Source organism: Neophocaena asiaeorientalis, unplaced genomic scaffold (assembly GCF_003031525.2).
Source record: "Neophocaena asiaeorientalis asiaeorientalis breed wild unplaced genomic scaffold, Neophocaena_asiaeorientalis_V1.1 scaffold147, whole genome shotgun sequence".
Lineage (NCBI taxonomy): Eukaryota > Metazoa > Chordata > Mammalia > Artiodactyla > Phocoenidae > Neophocaena > Neophocaena asiaeorientalis.
The window spans coordinates 927,760-941,630 of record NW_020173758.1 but is presented as its reverse complement, the minus strand read 5'-3'; the positions used below and the strand labels follow the sequence as shown (position 1 = coordinate 941,630).

General features: G+C 37.5%; 1 protein-coding gene across 1 annotated transcript in view; it reads right to left on the bottom strand.

Annotated features, from left to right (window-relative positions):
* ABCD3 (ATP binding cassette subfamily D member 3) overlaps positions 1-13,871 on the bottom strand; it is an 81,781-nt gene that overhangs the window by 2,566 nt on the left and 65,344 nt on the right. Inside the window, exons 17-22 of the mRNA XM_024751282.1 lie at positions 11,770-11,847; positions 11,599-11,664; positions 11,408-11,497; positions 10,812-10,931; positions 4,186-4,290; positions 1,173-1,229 (exon numbers count right to left, since the gene is read on the bottom strand). Of these exons, the coding sequence (XP_024607050.1) occupies positions 1,173-1,229; positions 4,186-4,290; positions 10,812-10,931; positions 11,408-11,497; positions 11,599-11,664; positions 11,770-11,847 (516 nt within the window). The remainder of the gene's footprint in view (positions 1-1,172; positions 1,230-4,185; positions 4,291-10,811; positions 10,932-11,407; positions 11,498-11,598; positions 11,665-11,769; positions 11,848-13,871) is intronic.

Sequence of the window (13,871 nt, the reverse complement as noted above, 5' to 3'; positions counted from 1 at the left end):
ACAGCTATATAGAACTTCATTACGGTTTATTAAGAACTTTCATACAGGCTACCTCTTTGATCCTCACGGTAATCTATGAGACAGTTAGGCAAGGAACAATACTTTATTATACGAAGGAAGCAATTAATGCCAGAAACAGTGATGCCTGAACCCAGGTTTTCTGACTTCAAATCCCATGCTCTTCATTTAACCATTTATACACTATAATCTAAACCATAAGGTTCTTGAGTGTAAGGACAGTACTCTGTATCCCTCATGACACTTAGCCCAGTATCTGGTTAAAAAGATAATCAATCAGGTATGTATTTTATGGGACAAAACACCCTTACCATGTTCCAATTTTTCTCAACCCTTTCTGTATCATTTAGGAAGGAAAAAAAGGAAAGAAGAGAAGAGGGAAGGGAGAAAGAAAGAAAGGATGGAAGGAAGGAAGGGGGGGGAGAGAGGAAGGAAGGAAGGAAGGAAGGAAGGAACGGAGGGAGGGAGGGAGGGAGAAAGGAAGGGAAAAGAAAAGAAAAGAAAAGAAAAAAGAGAAGAGGAACTAAGCTGGGTTTATTTTTAGGGTTTGATTATTTTACATTAAGAGTTGAAGAGAACTCCCACGCTGAGAATGGCACTATGGCACTGCTGGAGCACCTGTACCTATGTAAACCTCACTGTAATACCTTTGTAAATTATAGTGACCACCTAATGAATTCTGTTTATTACAGTGTGATGACAAATATAGCTGACATTATACAGTCTCCTCCTTGTAGTCCTGATCTCTACTAAAACTGTCTCTAAACTTTTTGCTACCTGATCCTTCTTAAAACTTTCTCCTTCTGTCAATACAGAATGGTAAGAAGAAGTTTGTTTGGCCATAGTTGTGATAAGACTATGCACATTTTAGTCAGTTATTATACAACAGTCATTTATAAAACTGGAGAACCACTAACTGGTTCTCTAATATCTATCGTATATAACAAGGGACTGTTTACATATATTGTAGCTTTCAAAATTAACTACAATAGTATTTATGAAAATCCTGTTTTATAAAAATGAATTAGAATCACCTTTTCCCCTTAAGTTATATATTTATAAGGGAATATACACCAAGAAATCTAAAACCATAATCACCTGAATTCATATATGAAAATAAACTCTCACTATACCATTCAATAAGAAATACAAACCTCATGGTGTTTCCAAAGAGACTTTCTATGTGACACAGTGAAGAGGGTAATGCCAACCTAATACAAGGAAAATGATTTAGGTTTATATCAATAACACAAAGTCACAAATTAAACTAGTCTATATAATTTAAGCTGTTAAGACGACTGTCTTCAGTAGCTATAGTTAAAACTCAATGCCAAAGAGAAAAAACTGTAACCGATGCCAAATGTTTAAGGTAATGCAAAGTACAGGCCATTGACCACATAATAAAAACTAACAAGTATCAATAGAATCTTAAAGAAAAAAAAACTAAACTAACAGGTACTAGCTTAATTAAGTGTATTATTTTGTTTTGGGCAGGAAATATATATCCTAGCACATTTTATATTTTATTGTGAAAAATATATGAAAAGAGTACAAAGGTGGTAAAAGTAGCAAAAAGTCAAAAACAGGAAAATTAAATCAATATAGTACTGCCTACAGTAAATTTGTTTTTCAAATACAGGGTCATAATCTTTTATTGGAAACCCTTATTTTGGAATGTCTTAGAATTCAGACTTTGGAAAAGAAGTATTTACCACCCCCAGAGGGTTCTGAGGCAGAATTCTGAAATCAAACACATCAATGTTTCTGCAACAACGCATATGGACATGAACATTCAGTGAGATAAATAAGAGCTTAAAAGTCTTCTGTTAGTTCAGGCCAGATCTGGCTACCCAGTGAGCTTGCTACAAAATAATGAAAAATGTTTTGGTTTTACAAGCTTACTGGATTTCAGACTGTGAATTAGGATTTACAGATTGTTCTTCAAATTTTCAAAACAACACTAAGAGATATAGCTAGTTGCTCTGGATCAGTGATTCTCAACCAGGGAGGGGAGGCAGGGGATTTTGTCCCATAGGGGACATTTGGCAAGGTCTTTTTTGATTGTTGCAACTGAGAGTGCTACAGAAGTCTAATGAGTAGAGGTCAGAAATGCTGCCAAACATCCTACCAACAGAGGACAGCCTCCCACAACTAAGAGTCATCCAACCCACAATGTCAACAGTGCTGAGATTGAGAAACCTTGCTCTAGATCAGTGTTTCTCAAAATGGATCTCTCGAGGCTGAGATACATGCTAGGGTAGCCAGGAAATCTCCACCATGAGTTCCAATTTTTATATCCATTTTGATAATTAAAAAGAATTTTGAGTATGTTCTTCTTATCACTTCTATCATGAGATTTAAGTGCCCAAGTTTGTGTTTTCACTTCTGTTGGCACCAAGTGGTGACTTAAAGTGGTATCATTTAAAACTTTTAATGTATCATAAGTTTGGCTGCCATGGGAAAGGTTTTCAAACAGGTTAGGAAGTGCATGACAAGTATACGGTCCGTTATTAATAAAACATATATTTCGATGGTGCAACACATATCTGATTTTTGAAAGCTCACTTCAGATATTATTTCTCTTACAACTCTAAAATAACTGGATTAGATCTCAACTGAATGAAGGCATTCTTATAATAGAATTACTTAAGTCAAAATACCTAAGCAAAATTCAAAACATAAGATCTGAACCTCCTATTATTTTTGGACCTCAGATTAAACCTAAACCAGTGGTTTAGTTTCAGCAAAACAGTATCATAGGTCTCTCTAACGCTGCAGTTTTGAAACTGTGTTTTAAAGTTTTATCTGTACTTAATTTATAAGTTTATATTGGTTTTGTAGCTTTTGTAAATGAGTTTTAAGTTTAAGTTCATACTTCATTTCATGCTTATCCATATTCAAGTGCCTTTATAGTAATACAATTTATCAACTGGGGGCTCCATAAGAATTTTTTTCTTTTAAGTGGAATCTATACATAGGAGAATTGCATCCTTTGTGGGGACTTGCAGCCTACAGCTAGATATAAGAGGAAACTGCATGGACAAAATTACCAGCAAAGTGCCTCTAAATCACTAATCAAGTAGAGACTACGTGGTTTTATGTGTAAGAGATTCCACAAACACCTCTAATGCCTATAAATCTGAAAATATGTATGGACAAATGGACAAAAGATTATAAATGACTAAAACTGATTAAGAACAGAAAACCATTAAAGAAATAAAATCAGTAGCTATAAAATCTTCCTAAAAGATGAACGTAGCAAATTTATTCCTTCTTCATTACACCAATTCTTCTCAAACTTTAATGTGCATTTGAATCATGTGGGGGTTTTGTTAAAATGCAGGCTCTGATTTAATAGTACGGCTTGAGACTGAATTTCTAACAAGCTCCATGGCTTGTTAGAAGCGATGCTGCCACTGCTGAGCGATGACCAACCACACTTTGAGCAGAAGGAATTGATACTGTATATATGCATCGTGACTTTTCATATTTATTGTGAACTCCCAAAGAGCAGTTACAAAATGTTAAAAGACTCCTGTACTTCATTTGCTTACACTGAAACTCTAAAACAGTTAGGATACACTGCTCTTGTTCTCAAAATCCAACACAAGTATAGATGATGGTGACAATTCCTCACAGGAAAAAAAAACAAACAAAAAAACTGAGATTACTGGATAACTACTTAAAGAATGGAACCAATGTAGACAGCCTCAGAAAAGGCTACTAAAAGAAGCCTTGGTAAAATACTGGCCAGGCCAGAGAAAAAAATGGATCAATTAAAAGTTGCCAAATAATTACTATCGAATTTTTTTAATTAAATTTTTTTTTGAATTTTCTTTATAAAAAAACAAATGATATTTAGGTAAAGTTGATGGAAAAAATTAAGAAAATATCAGTTTACTAACTCTGAGTATAGAGAATGAGTTAAAAGGAAAATAAATGTAAACACTTATTTTATATCTAATACACGGCTAAAAAGAATTATATTCAGAATTCATTGATAATTTTTACTCATATCTATTAATTATCAGTTTAAAATATTAAAGCAAGATATCATCCTATGATAGTAATTTTGTCCCTTTATAACTTGGAATCTTCTCTTTGGGTAGATATTTGGTTGGACACAGAGTAAACTGAAAGGGGGGACTGAGAATTTATCACACTTACCTTTCGACAATGACTGTAAATGTAGTCTTCCACATCCACACTAACTGCACTTGTGCATTCATCCAGAATGGCAAACTGGGGCTTATGATAAAATAATCTTGCCATCTGAAGCATAAAAAGAAATATTCTGTACAATCATTTAGAGAGCTAAAATTAATATGCAAAAGTAGATTTACTTTAAATTAAATACTCATTTACAGTCTTCTAAAGCAAAGATGAAAATTATTCTAACTCAAAAAATCTACTTCTCAGAAGCAAAAACAATATAAAGAAACCTGATTGTTTTTATTATCGTCCCAAACAGAGGGAAAAATGTAACACATGGGAAATATTGTTAAGAGTAAAGCAAAAACTTTTAAGACTGATGGGAGATGAAGTTGAGTTTTAAACTAGTATTAAAGAAAGCTCTCTAAAAAAGGTCAGAGGGTACACTTTTTGATGAAATCTTAGAATTCAGACTATAGATGACTCATGCAAAAACTGACTATTTTTAAACATTTTGTTGCTAAAGTAATGTCAATATTATGTTGCCAATTAATATTCCCACCAACAATGTTTGAGTGCACCTGTTGTATATATCCCTGTGGTCAGTATTGGGCATGCTCATTTTTAAAAGGCTGTGCTAATTTTATAAGTGAAAATTAACATCAAGGTTATTATAGCTTACATCTCTTTGATTAGCAGTAATGCTGAACATTTTGCTGTTTATTTTCCATATGTATCTTATTTTCTGGGAATTATTTATTTTGATCCTTTGTCTAACAGATATTCCAAATTGTCATCTGCTCCTAACAGTGATCTCCATGTTGCATGACCAATGGACACTTTCTATCCTTGCCCAATTTATCTTCTCTGCAACATTCAACGCAGGTGACCAGTCCCTCCTTCTTGAGAAAGTGAAATCATGGTTTTAAGTTTCTTTCCATTTCTTATGCTGTTTTCTCAGTTTCTTTTCCAGCATTTTCTCTTTCACTTGACCAGTAAATGTTGGGGTCCCTGAGGGTTAATTCCTAGGTCCTCTCCGCTTTTTCCTATGTTGTTTCTCTCTGAGTGATCTCATCAAATCTCATGATCTCAAATATTATTTACATTTGTAAACTCTCGATATATCTCCCTCACCCATACTTCTCTTCTGATTTCCAAACTAATACATAAAAATTCCTATTTGATCTTTCTATTTGGATATCTTACAGGACTCGCAGACTTTAAAAATCTAAAACTCAACGGATTTTCTAGATTTTTTCCTTAAATCCATTCATCCATTTCCCCCACCCCATCTTGAACATTTCAGAAATGAAGCTATCAAACAGCTGCTCAAGCTAGAAAGCTGTGAGTCCTCCTTGATCTTTCCCTTCTCCCCCTCCCTTCCCCTCCCCCCCATTTTTAGTCCATTCAAGTCAGTCCTGTGGACCCTGCTTACTTTCCCCCAGCTCACAATCATGTCCTTAGCCCAGAGCATAATCCTCTCCTGCCTGGAGGACCACAAAGAGCCTCCTGCTTCCTCTTTTGCACCTCTTTAACCCATTCTCCATGTAACCAGAGAGGATCGTCCAGAAACGTAACAGAGAATTTCATTCTTCTGCTTAAAACCCTTCAATAACTTCCCATTTGAATAAAATTCAAACTCTTTACCATGGTCTACAAGGCCCCGCACAACCTACTCACTCTCTAACTTCAACATTCCAGCCACCCTCTCCTCTCAACTACCAGGACACAATATGTCACAGGTCTTACAGGCTTAGCACATGTCACTTTCCTTGTGTCTCAAACGCCTTACTCTGCTCCTTGCATCTTTCAAATTTCTGCTTAATGTCACCTTCTCAGACAAACCTACCCTGATCCCTTTCCCCAATCCAAGTAGGTCCCTTCTGTAACATCTCTGCAGCTCTTCACATACTGTAAATTGTATGTTGTCTATTTCTTTGTCTACCCCTTAGGCTATAATATTCACAAAAGCCGAGACTCCGTTTTAATCACTACTGTACACCCAACACCTGTATAGTATAGGAAACATTCAAATATTGGATAAATGAATGACTAAAACATAAAAACAGCTTTCTTGGGGTTTATATCTTATTTATGAGAGGTGTGAGGAAGGGGAAGCAGCAAGGACAGACCATCAAGAAGTTCAGCTGTGCAGAGAATGAAAGGTATAGGCTACATGGGACCTTTGGTTAAGGCAGAGTTTGCTTTTTAGATCACAGAGACCTGAAAATATCTTTCTATAAGAGGGCTAAAAGAGATTAAATATGGGGGAGGTGTTGGAGGGGGTGCATAACTGAAGGAGAGGGATGTGATAAAGTTGGAGGAGGGAGGGTCCAAAAACATAGCTGGAGACATTTAGCCTTTCTCAGGAGGAAGGATGACATATCCTCCACTAACAGTGGGAGCAGGGAGGTCAGGACAGCCCAGTGCAAAGTTATTAAGAGGAGTGATTATTTGAAGGCATTCCACAAATGCCCCTCCTCTGTGTTCCCATGCAATGCTTTGCATACCTTCGTCACCACACTTAGCACATTATATGGAAATTTTCTCATCATGTGTCTTTCTCTCTCCCACTATGCAGTCAGCTACTTGGTTTCTCAATACAAGGAGATTTTGGAGTATATGAACTCTGCAGTCATACTGCTGACTGAGCATGACAGGCCGCTCCCACCCCCCACCAGCTTTAACATCTCCTAGATATCTTTGCCTGGCAAGCCACTTAACTGTTCTACATTCTATTTCCTCTGTGAAATGGGACACTCACAGCTCTCATCTCACAGGACTATGGCGAGAATGAAATGAGATAACCTGTGTAAAGTGCTTGGCATACTGCCTATCGCCTATTTAGCACTCAATAAAAATTAGCAGTCATGTAACTGAAATAACAGCATCTCTTTTTTCTTTAAGAAGTAGGAGGGGGCTTCCCTGGTGGCGCAGTGGTTGAGAGCCTGCCTGCCGATGCAGGGGAGACGGGTTCGTGCCCTGGTCCGGGAAGATCCCACATGCCGCGGAGCGGCTGGGCCCGTGAGCCGTGGCCGCTAAAACTGCGCGTCCGGAGCCTGTGCTCCGCAACGGGAGAGGCCACAACAGTGAGAGGCCCGTGTACCGCCAAAAAAAAAAAGAAGTAGGAGGAATTATTCTGCTGAGAGTGGTGGAGTAGGTAATGGGGTAGAAAGCCTGAGACTGGTAGTTTTCAAATGATTATCATGAAAAATGAGACAGAGGGACAAAAATCAGTAATAGGATTGCCAAGCCATGCTGTGAATCTCTGTAAGACTGGAAACCATGGAAGTGCAGTGCCACCAATCCATCTTATTCTCTGATTTTTTCCAGCGGTGCTCAGAAGCCAATGTACAGAGATGCCAAGGCAAACAACTGCTCTTGGATTGGTGTTTAAATAATATGAGAAAACAGAAAGTGGGAAAGGAAGTTAAGGGGAAGGGATCATTTGTTCATTCCTTTAAGAAATATCTCCTGTGTACCTCCTATGTTCCAGGCCCTGGATTGTTAAGTCTGTGCTGGACAGGAAAGAAGGTAGTCAGAAGGGAACTGATCAATTATAGAGAAGGAATGGGTAAATATTAGAGAGACCTCAGTGAGTCTGAACAATGGGGACAGCTGCCAATTAGGTAAAGGAAAAAGAATTAATTACAAAAATGAATTTAAAAAAACACAAAATCTTATGACAGTGGTATGTCTGGTAAGGTGGTTTGGGCCTTTCTTTACACTTTTATAAACATTCCAACTTTTCTATCATATATACTTTTTCATAATTCAATATAAAGAAACCATCACTAAAGAGGAAGAGCAAGAACAGAAGAGTAGAAAAGAAAACTATGGGTCAGAGAAATAAGACAGCCCAATTTATGATATTAGGTGGAGCAACCCTGGCTGATGTTTGGACCAGGGTTGGACTAGCTGATGGCTGGACACAAATGGGTACAATGGGGGAAAAAGACATGTCACTTGAGACTTCAAGGCACAGTGAGAGAAGAGAACTGGTCAGACAGTTCACCTGCATATTGAAGGCCATATACTGTAATGTACTGGTTAAGAGCAAGAGTTCTGGGGTCAGACTCACCTGCACGTGGATCTCAGTTCTGCCATGCAGCAGCTATTTGGTATCAGTAAGCTGCAAGTTCTCCAAGTCTTTCCCTCATCTGTACCTTACTTCACAGGGGCTCTTGAGAGAATTAAATGGGACCTGCCATCCCAAACCAATCTTTCCCTCATCAATATTCTAGTGCATTTTCTTTGTAACCATCACTGAAGACGGCCTGCCTGGTATCACAATTAAAGGAGCATATCTGGCTCTCCTAACTAGATTATAAAGGCAGGCACCTAGCTAAGTGCCTTGCACAGAATAGATTCTTAGCTAATCCTAAACTCTGTGGCAAGCATACCATAATTAATTTTTTTGCTGTTAAAATAATGGAATAATATTTCTCCCTATATTTATGTTGATATTTTTCAAGGGACTTTTAGAAATGTGTTCACCAGATCTCCCTTTATTCAGTAGTTTTATTCCATTCCCTCAAATTCAAATCCTGATTCTCCTTACCTAAGAGTTCCTTTGGTTCATCTGTTTTATACCAACCTTCACTCATAGATTCACTGTTTTGGTTAAACTTCTCAAGTCTGTTCTTCCTAAAAACTATAATTTTTATAATTTATAAATTATAGATTTTTATAATTTATAAAAATTATGTCTTCTCTTCCCATCAACTTTTTACTTTGAAAATCTTAATCCTACCAAAAAAATGAAAGAATAATAAAATGAATACACATACATTCTCCACCCAACTTCAGCCATGTTAATATTTATTGCATTAGCCTTTTCTATCTCCCTCCAAACCCTTCTAAAGTAGCAAAACAATATGCTCTCTTTTAAACTTCACATTCAATTCTCCAAATATTGGCCTATACAGAACACACCCTGTCAAGGGCTTGGCCACGCAACCATGTTACAGGTGAGCTCTCCCCATTTCCCAGCTCTATCATGGTTCATCTAGCTTTACAGGGTTCCTTCCCCACTCCCTATTCTTCCAAAATGACCTCTCACTCCTCTAGGCATACCCTTAAATTTCTTATCTTCTAATAAAAACTACCCTCTGTGTAACATTTATACCAAACATATAGAATTCCTTAGTTTAAGCAGATTTATTTTTCTTTCTGAGTCTCCATTGTGTCCACTTGTGAATCTTGCCTTATCCTTCCATTTTCTTTGAAGTCACGGTATAGGAATGTAAATTAGTTTTCTTGAATTGCAGTTATTTCTATAGGCATCTTCTAAACTGATTCCAGAAATGCTCAATCACTTTAAATTCTCATGCCTTCAGCCCAATTTCCACTTTGAGTATGGCTGATATCTCCTCTTTCGTTTATGATTCATTCATCACTCTAGATTAATCTCACTAGCTAGACAAATCACAATATTAAGTTGATATTAAGTTCATATAGAATGGGTATGACCTGGAGAAAAGCAACATGCAAAACAATCATGGAATAGGAGGTAACCAAAAGGTAGAATATAACGTGAAGATAAACAGTAAGCAATTCTGAAATAAGTCCATTCTTCTGCTATTTTTCCTTGGCTACAGTTTTCTCTAATTTCCACAAGGTTATAACACTCCATCACCAAAAAATTCCTCTGGATCTGCTCAAATTATGGTATGTCTAGTTAGAAAATGACTCCCTAAAAGTTATCCCCCTTGCGACTTCCCTGGTGGTGCAGTGGTTAAGAATCCGCCTGCCAATGCAGGGGACATGGGTTCAATCCCTGGTCTGGGAAGATTCCCACATGCCGTGGAGCAACTAAGCCCGTGCACCAAAACTACTGAAGCCCACGCGCCTAGAGCCTGTGCTCCACAATGAGAGAAGCCAATTCAACGAGAAGCCTGCACACCACAACAAAGAGCAGCCCCTGCTCGCCGCAACTAGAGAAAGCCCACGTGCACCAATGAAGACCCAACGCAGCCAAAAATTATTAATTACAAAAAATAAAAAAATAAAAGTTATCCCCCTTTACAGAGTACTCAAAGAATCACTCTTAATATGTCACATTTTGTAGTCATGTTTGATTGAGATAACTTTAGTTGATCATAAAATAATTGCTTTGAAATGTTTCTTTATATTAGGAAAATTTTAAAATTCTAAATAACTTTAGGTAGTAGATACTGAGCCCTGAAACAAGGATAAATATAATGATAGAGGGAAAGGACAAGAACAGAATAAAGAATAAAATGATAATAAAATTAACATCTCTAATACCTTCAGCTACTTTAGAGAGAATAGGCTAAGACAGAGAGGTGTCTATAGGGAAAAAATACTGAAAGGGATCTCATAACCCAACCAGGACCTATATGCTGCAAAGTTCCCCAAACTTTTGGAAAAACGGATTAACGGTATATAATTGGATCTGCATCTTTTCCTTTCATGGGACTATTTTTGCATTTTTCAGAATTCCAAATTTACATGCAAGCTATACTTCTATTATCATATAAACTAAACCACACTATAATAATTGCTAAATAAAAAGATTAAAACAAAACTGTATGCCTTGATTATCAAAATGCTGGATTCTAGGAGTGACTTTATGCAACCAGCTGCATTGTTGTGCAGTGTTTTCAGAGCACACTTACTGCCATTCTTTGCTTTTCTCCACCACTGAGTACATCCATCCAGTCCAGAACACTGTCCCAGCCTCCTTCACGTTCAAGGATATGACCCAGCTGGACATTGTCTAAGTATTCCTTCAGTACCTTTCAGCAAAATGATTCAAGATGAAATCATGCTTAATATAAACCAATATTCTCTACCTTGCTTTATTTTTTAAACTAGAAGGACTATAATACTATTGTCAATATCACTAAAAAAGGCACATTTCACAAAAGAATGTGGCACAAAGGTAAACAAACTCTTTACTTCCTATTTATACTAATTTTGACAAAATATATCTAGAGGCATAAAGAAAATAATACTATTGTACATAATTAAAGGACAAGGGCAATGAGAAAACAAATAGTGTAAAAGACAAGGTTAAACATTCAACAAGTCATATTTAAGCAAAATAGTTAACGTCTTACCTCAATCTGGAAAGTTATAATTAATGATTAGGCTGTAGAAGCCTTTACAAAAGGTTAGGATAAACTACTTGAAATCTAAAATACTTAACTGATTAAGATAAAGACTCGGAAGTGGTGTTTTCAGTAAGTCTAGGAAATAAACATTTCCTTACGAGGTCAGAAATCCCCTTCTTTCTCTGATCTTCTCTTCCATCTGGATATATCACTTGGTCTCGAAGTGTTCCAAGGGTCATATAAGGTCTCTGATAGTAACAGAGCAAAAATCATTAGAAGTGATTTTTTAAAAAATAAGTTAAAAGATCTTGAAATCAAAGATTATAAAATAACTCAAACAGGGTCTTACCTGGGGAACGTAAAATAACTTTCCTCTCTCAGGTTTAGTTAGACGTCCTCCAAAAAGAGGCCATAACTATAAAAGCAAAGGAGGAGGGGGAAGAAGAGCTGTAAATTTCACAATGTGGTAGATTATATAGCAAAATAAGACTACAAAACCTAGAGGCCAGTTTTTACTTACTTCACCAAGAACACGGAAAAGTGAACTCTTTCCACAGCCATTTGGACCACAAATTAGAACGTTTGCCCCAGATCGAACCTGAAAGGAAATGAGTCTATGAATTAATTAAATAGAATATACACTCAATGAACATTTCCATAGAGTCAAATAGTTCTTCGCTAATGATAAGCTTTCTATTATGTCTATAAATGTGATATTAGGTAGAAGCAGTGGAGGGTATGGATGAAGAGACCTTTTATTTTTGTTTACTTTCAATTTTTACTCAGTCACTTTTTTTCCCACTTAAATATCACTATTGATTGATATCAACTTAATCTCAATCAGAATACAAATATCTAAAGCTTGAATTCTTGAAAACAGTAATTATGTATGTAAACACAGTCTTGTTTTAAAAATAGAATTGTACTATACATACTGCTCTACAACTTGTTCTTATTTAACAATATATCGGGTGCTGAATAGACTCATCCTGCCTAGTTGGGGAGGTCAGCAAAGAATTATGTTTTATTTTGCTTTGCTTTTGAGGTTTTTAAAATGTACTTTAAAAAAATCTAGTTATATACTGCTTACAAGAAATATACCATAATAAAACAGCTCAGGAAAGGTATAAATAAAGACTTGTACAAAATACAGATGTAAACAAAATGAATTTCATGGAAGGGATCAAGATGGTGAAACAGAAGGACGTGCCCTCCCTCTTATCATAATAAAACAGCTCAGGAAAGGTATAAATAAAGACTTGTACAAAATACAGATGTAAACAAAATGAATTTCATGGAAGGGATCAAGATGGTGGAACAGAAGGACGTGCCCTCCCTCTTGCAAGAGCACCAGAATCACAACTAACTGCTGAACAATCTTATCAACAGGAAAACACTGGAACTCACCAAAAAAGATACCCCACATCCAAAGACAAAGGTGGAGCCGCAATGTGACGGTAGGAGGGGCACCATCACAGTAAAATCCAATCCCATAACAGCAGGGTGGGTGACTCACAGACTGGAGAACACTTACACCACAGAAGTCCACCCTCTGGAGTGAAGGTTCTGAGCCCCACGTCAGGCTTCCCAACTTAGGGGGCAACGGGAGGAAGAATTCCCAGAGAATCAGCCTTTGAAGGCTAGCAGGATTTGACTGCAGGACTTCGACAGGACTGGGGGAAACAAGCCTCCACTCTTGGAGGGCACACACAATGTAGTGTGCGCATCAGGACCCAGGGGGAAGGAGGAGTGACCCCACAGGAGACTGAACCAGACCTACCTGCTAGTGTGGGAGGGTCTCCTGCAGAGGCGGGGTGGGGGGTGGCTGTGGCTCACCCTGGGGACAAGGACACTGGCAGGAGAAGTTCTGGGAAGTAATCCTTGGCATGAGCACTCCCAGAGTCACCATTAGCCACACCAAAGAGCCGGGTAGGTTCCAATGTTGGGTCACCTCAGGCCAAACAACCAACAGGGAGGGAACTCAGCCCCACACATCAGCAGACAAGTGGATTAAAGTTTTACTGAGTTCTGCCCATCAGAGCAACACCCAGCTCTACCTACCACTAGTCCCTCCCAACAGGAAGCTTACACAAGACTCTCAGATAGCCTCATCCACCAGAGGGCAGACAGCAGAAATAAGAACTACAGTCCTGCAGCCTGTGGAACAAAAACCATATTCACACAAAGATAGACAAAATGAAAAGGCAGAGTACTATGTACCAGATGAGGAAACAAGATAAAACCCCATAAAAACAACTAAATGAAGTGGAGATAGGCAACCTTCCAGAAAAATAATTCAGAATAATGATAGCAAAGATGATCCAGGACCTCAGAAAAAGAACGGAGGAGTCAAAGATTGAGAAGATACAAGAAATGTATCTTCTAGAACAATTAACGACCTAGAACAATTAAAGAACAAACACCCAGAAGATTTAAGAACAAACAAACAGAGATGAACAACACAATAACTGAAATGAAAAGTACACTAGAAGGAATCAATAGCAGAGTAACTGAGGCAGAAGAACAGATAAGTGACCTGGAAGAAATGGTGGAATTCACTGCAGTGGAACAGAATATGGAAGAAAGAATGGTGGGATTCACTGCAGTGGAACAGAATAGAGA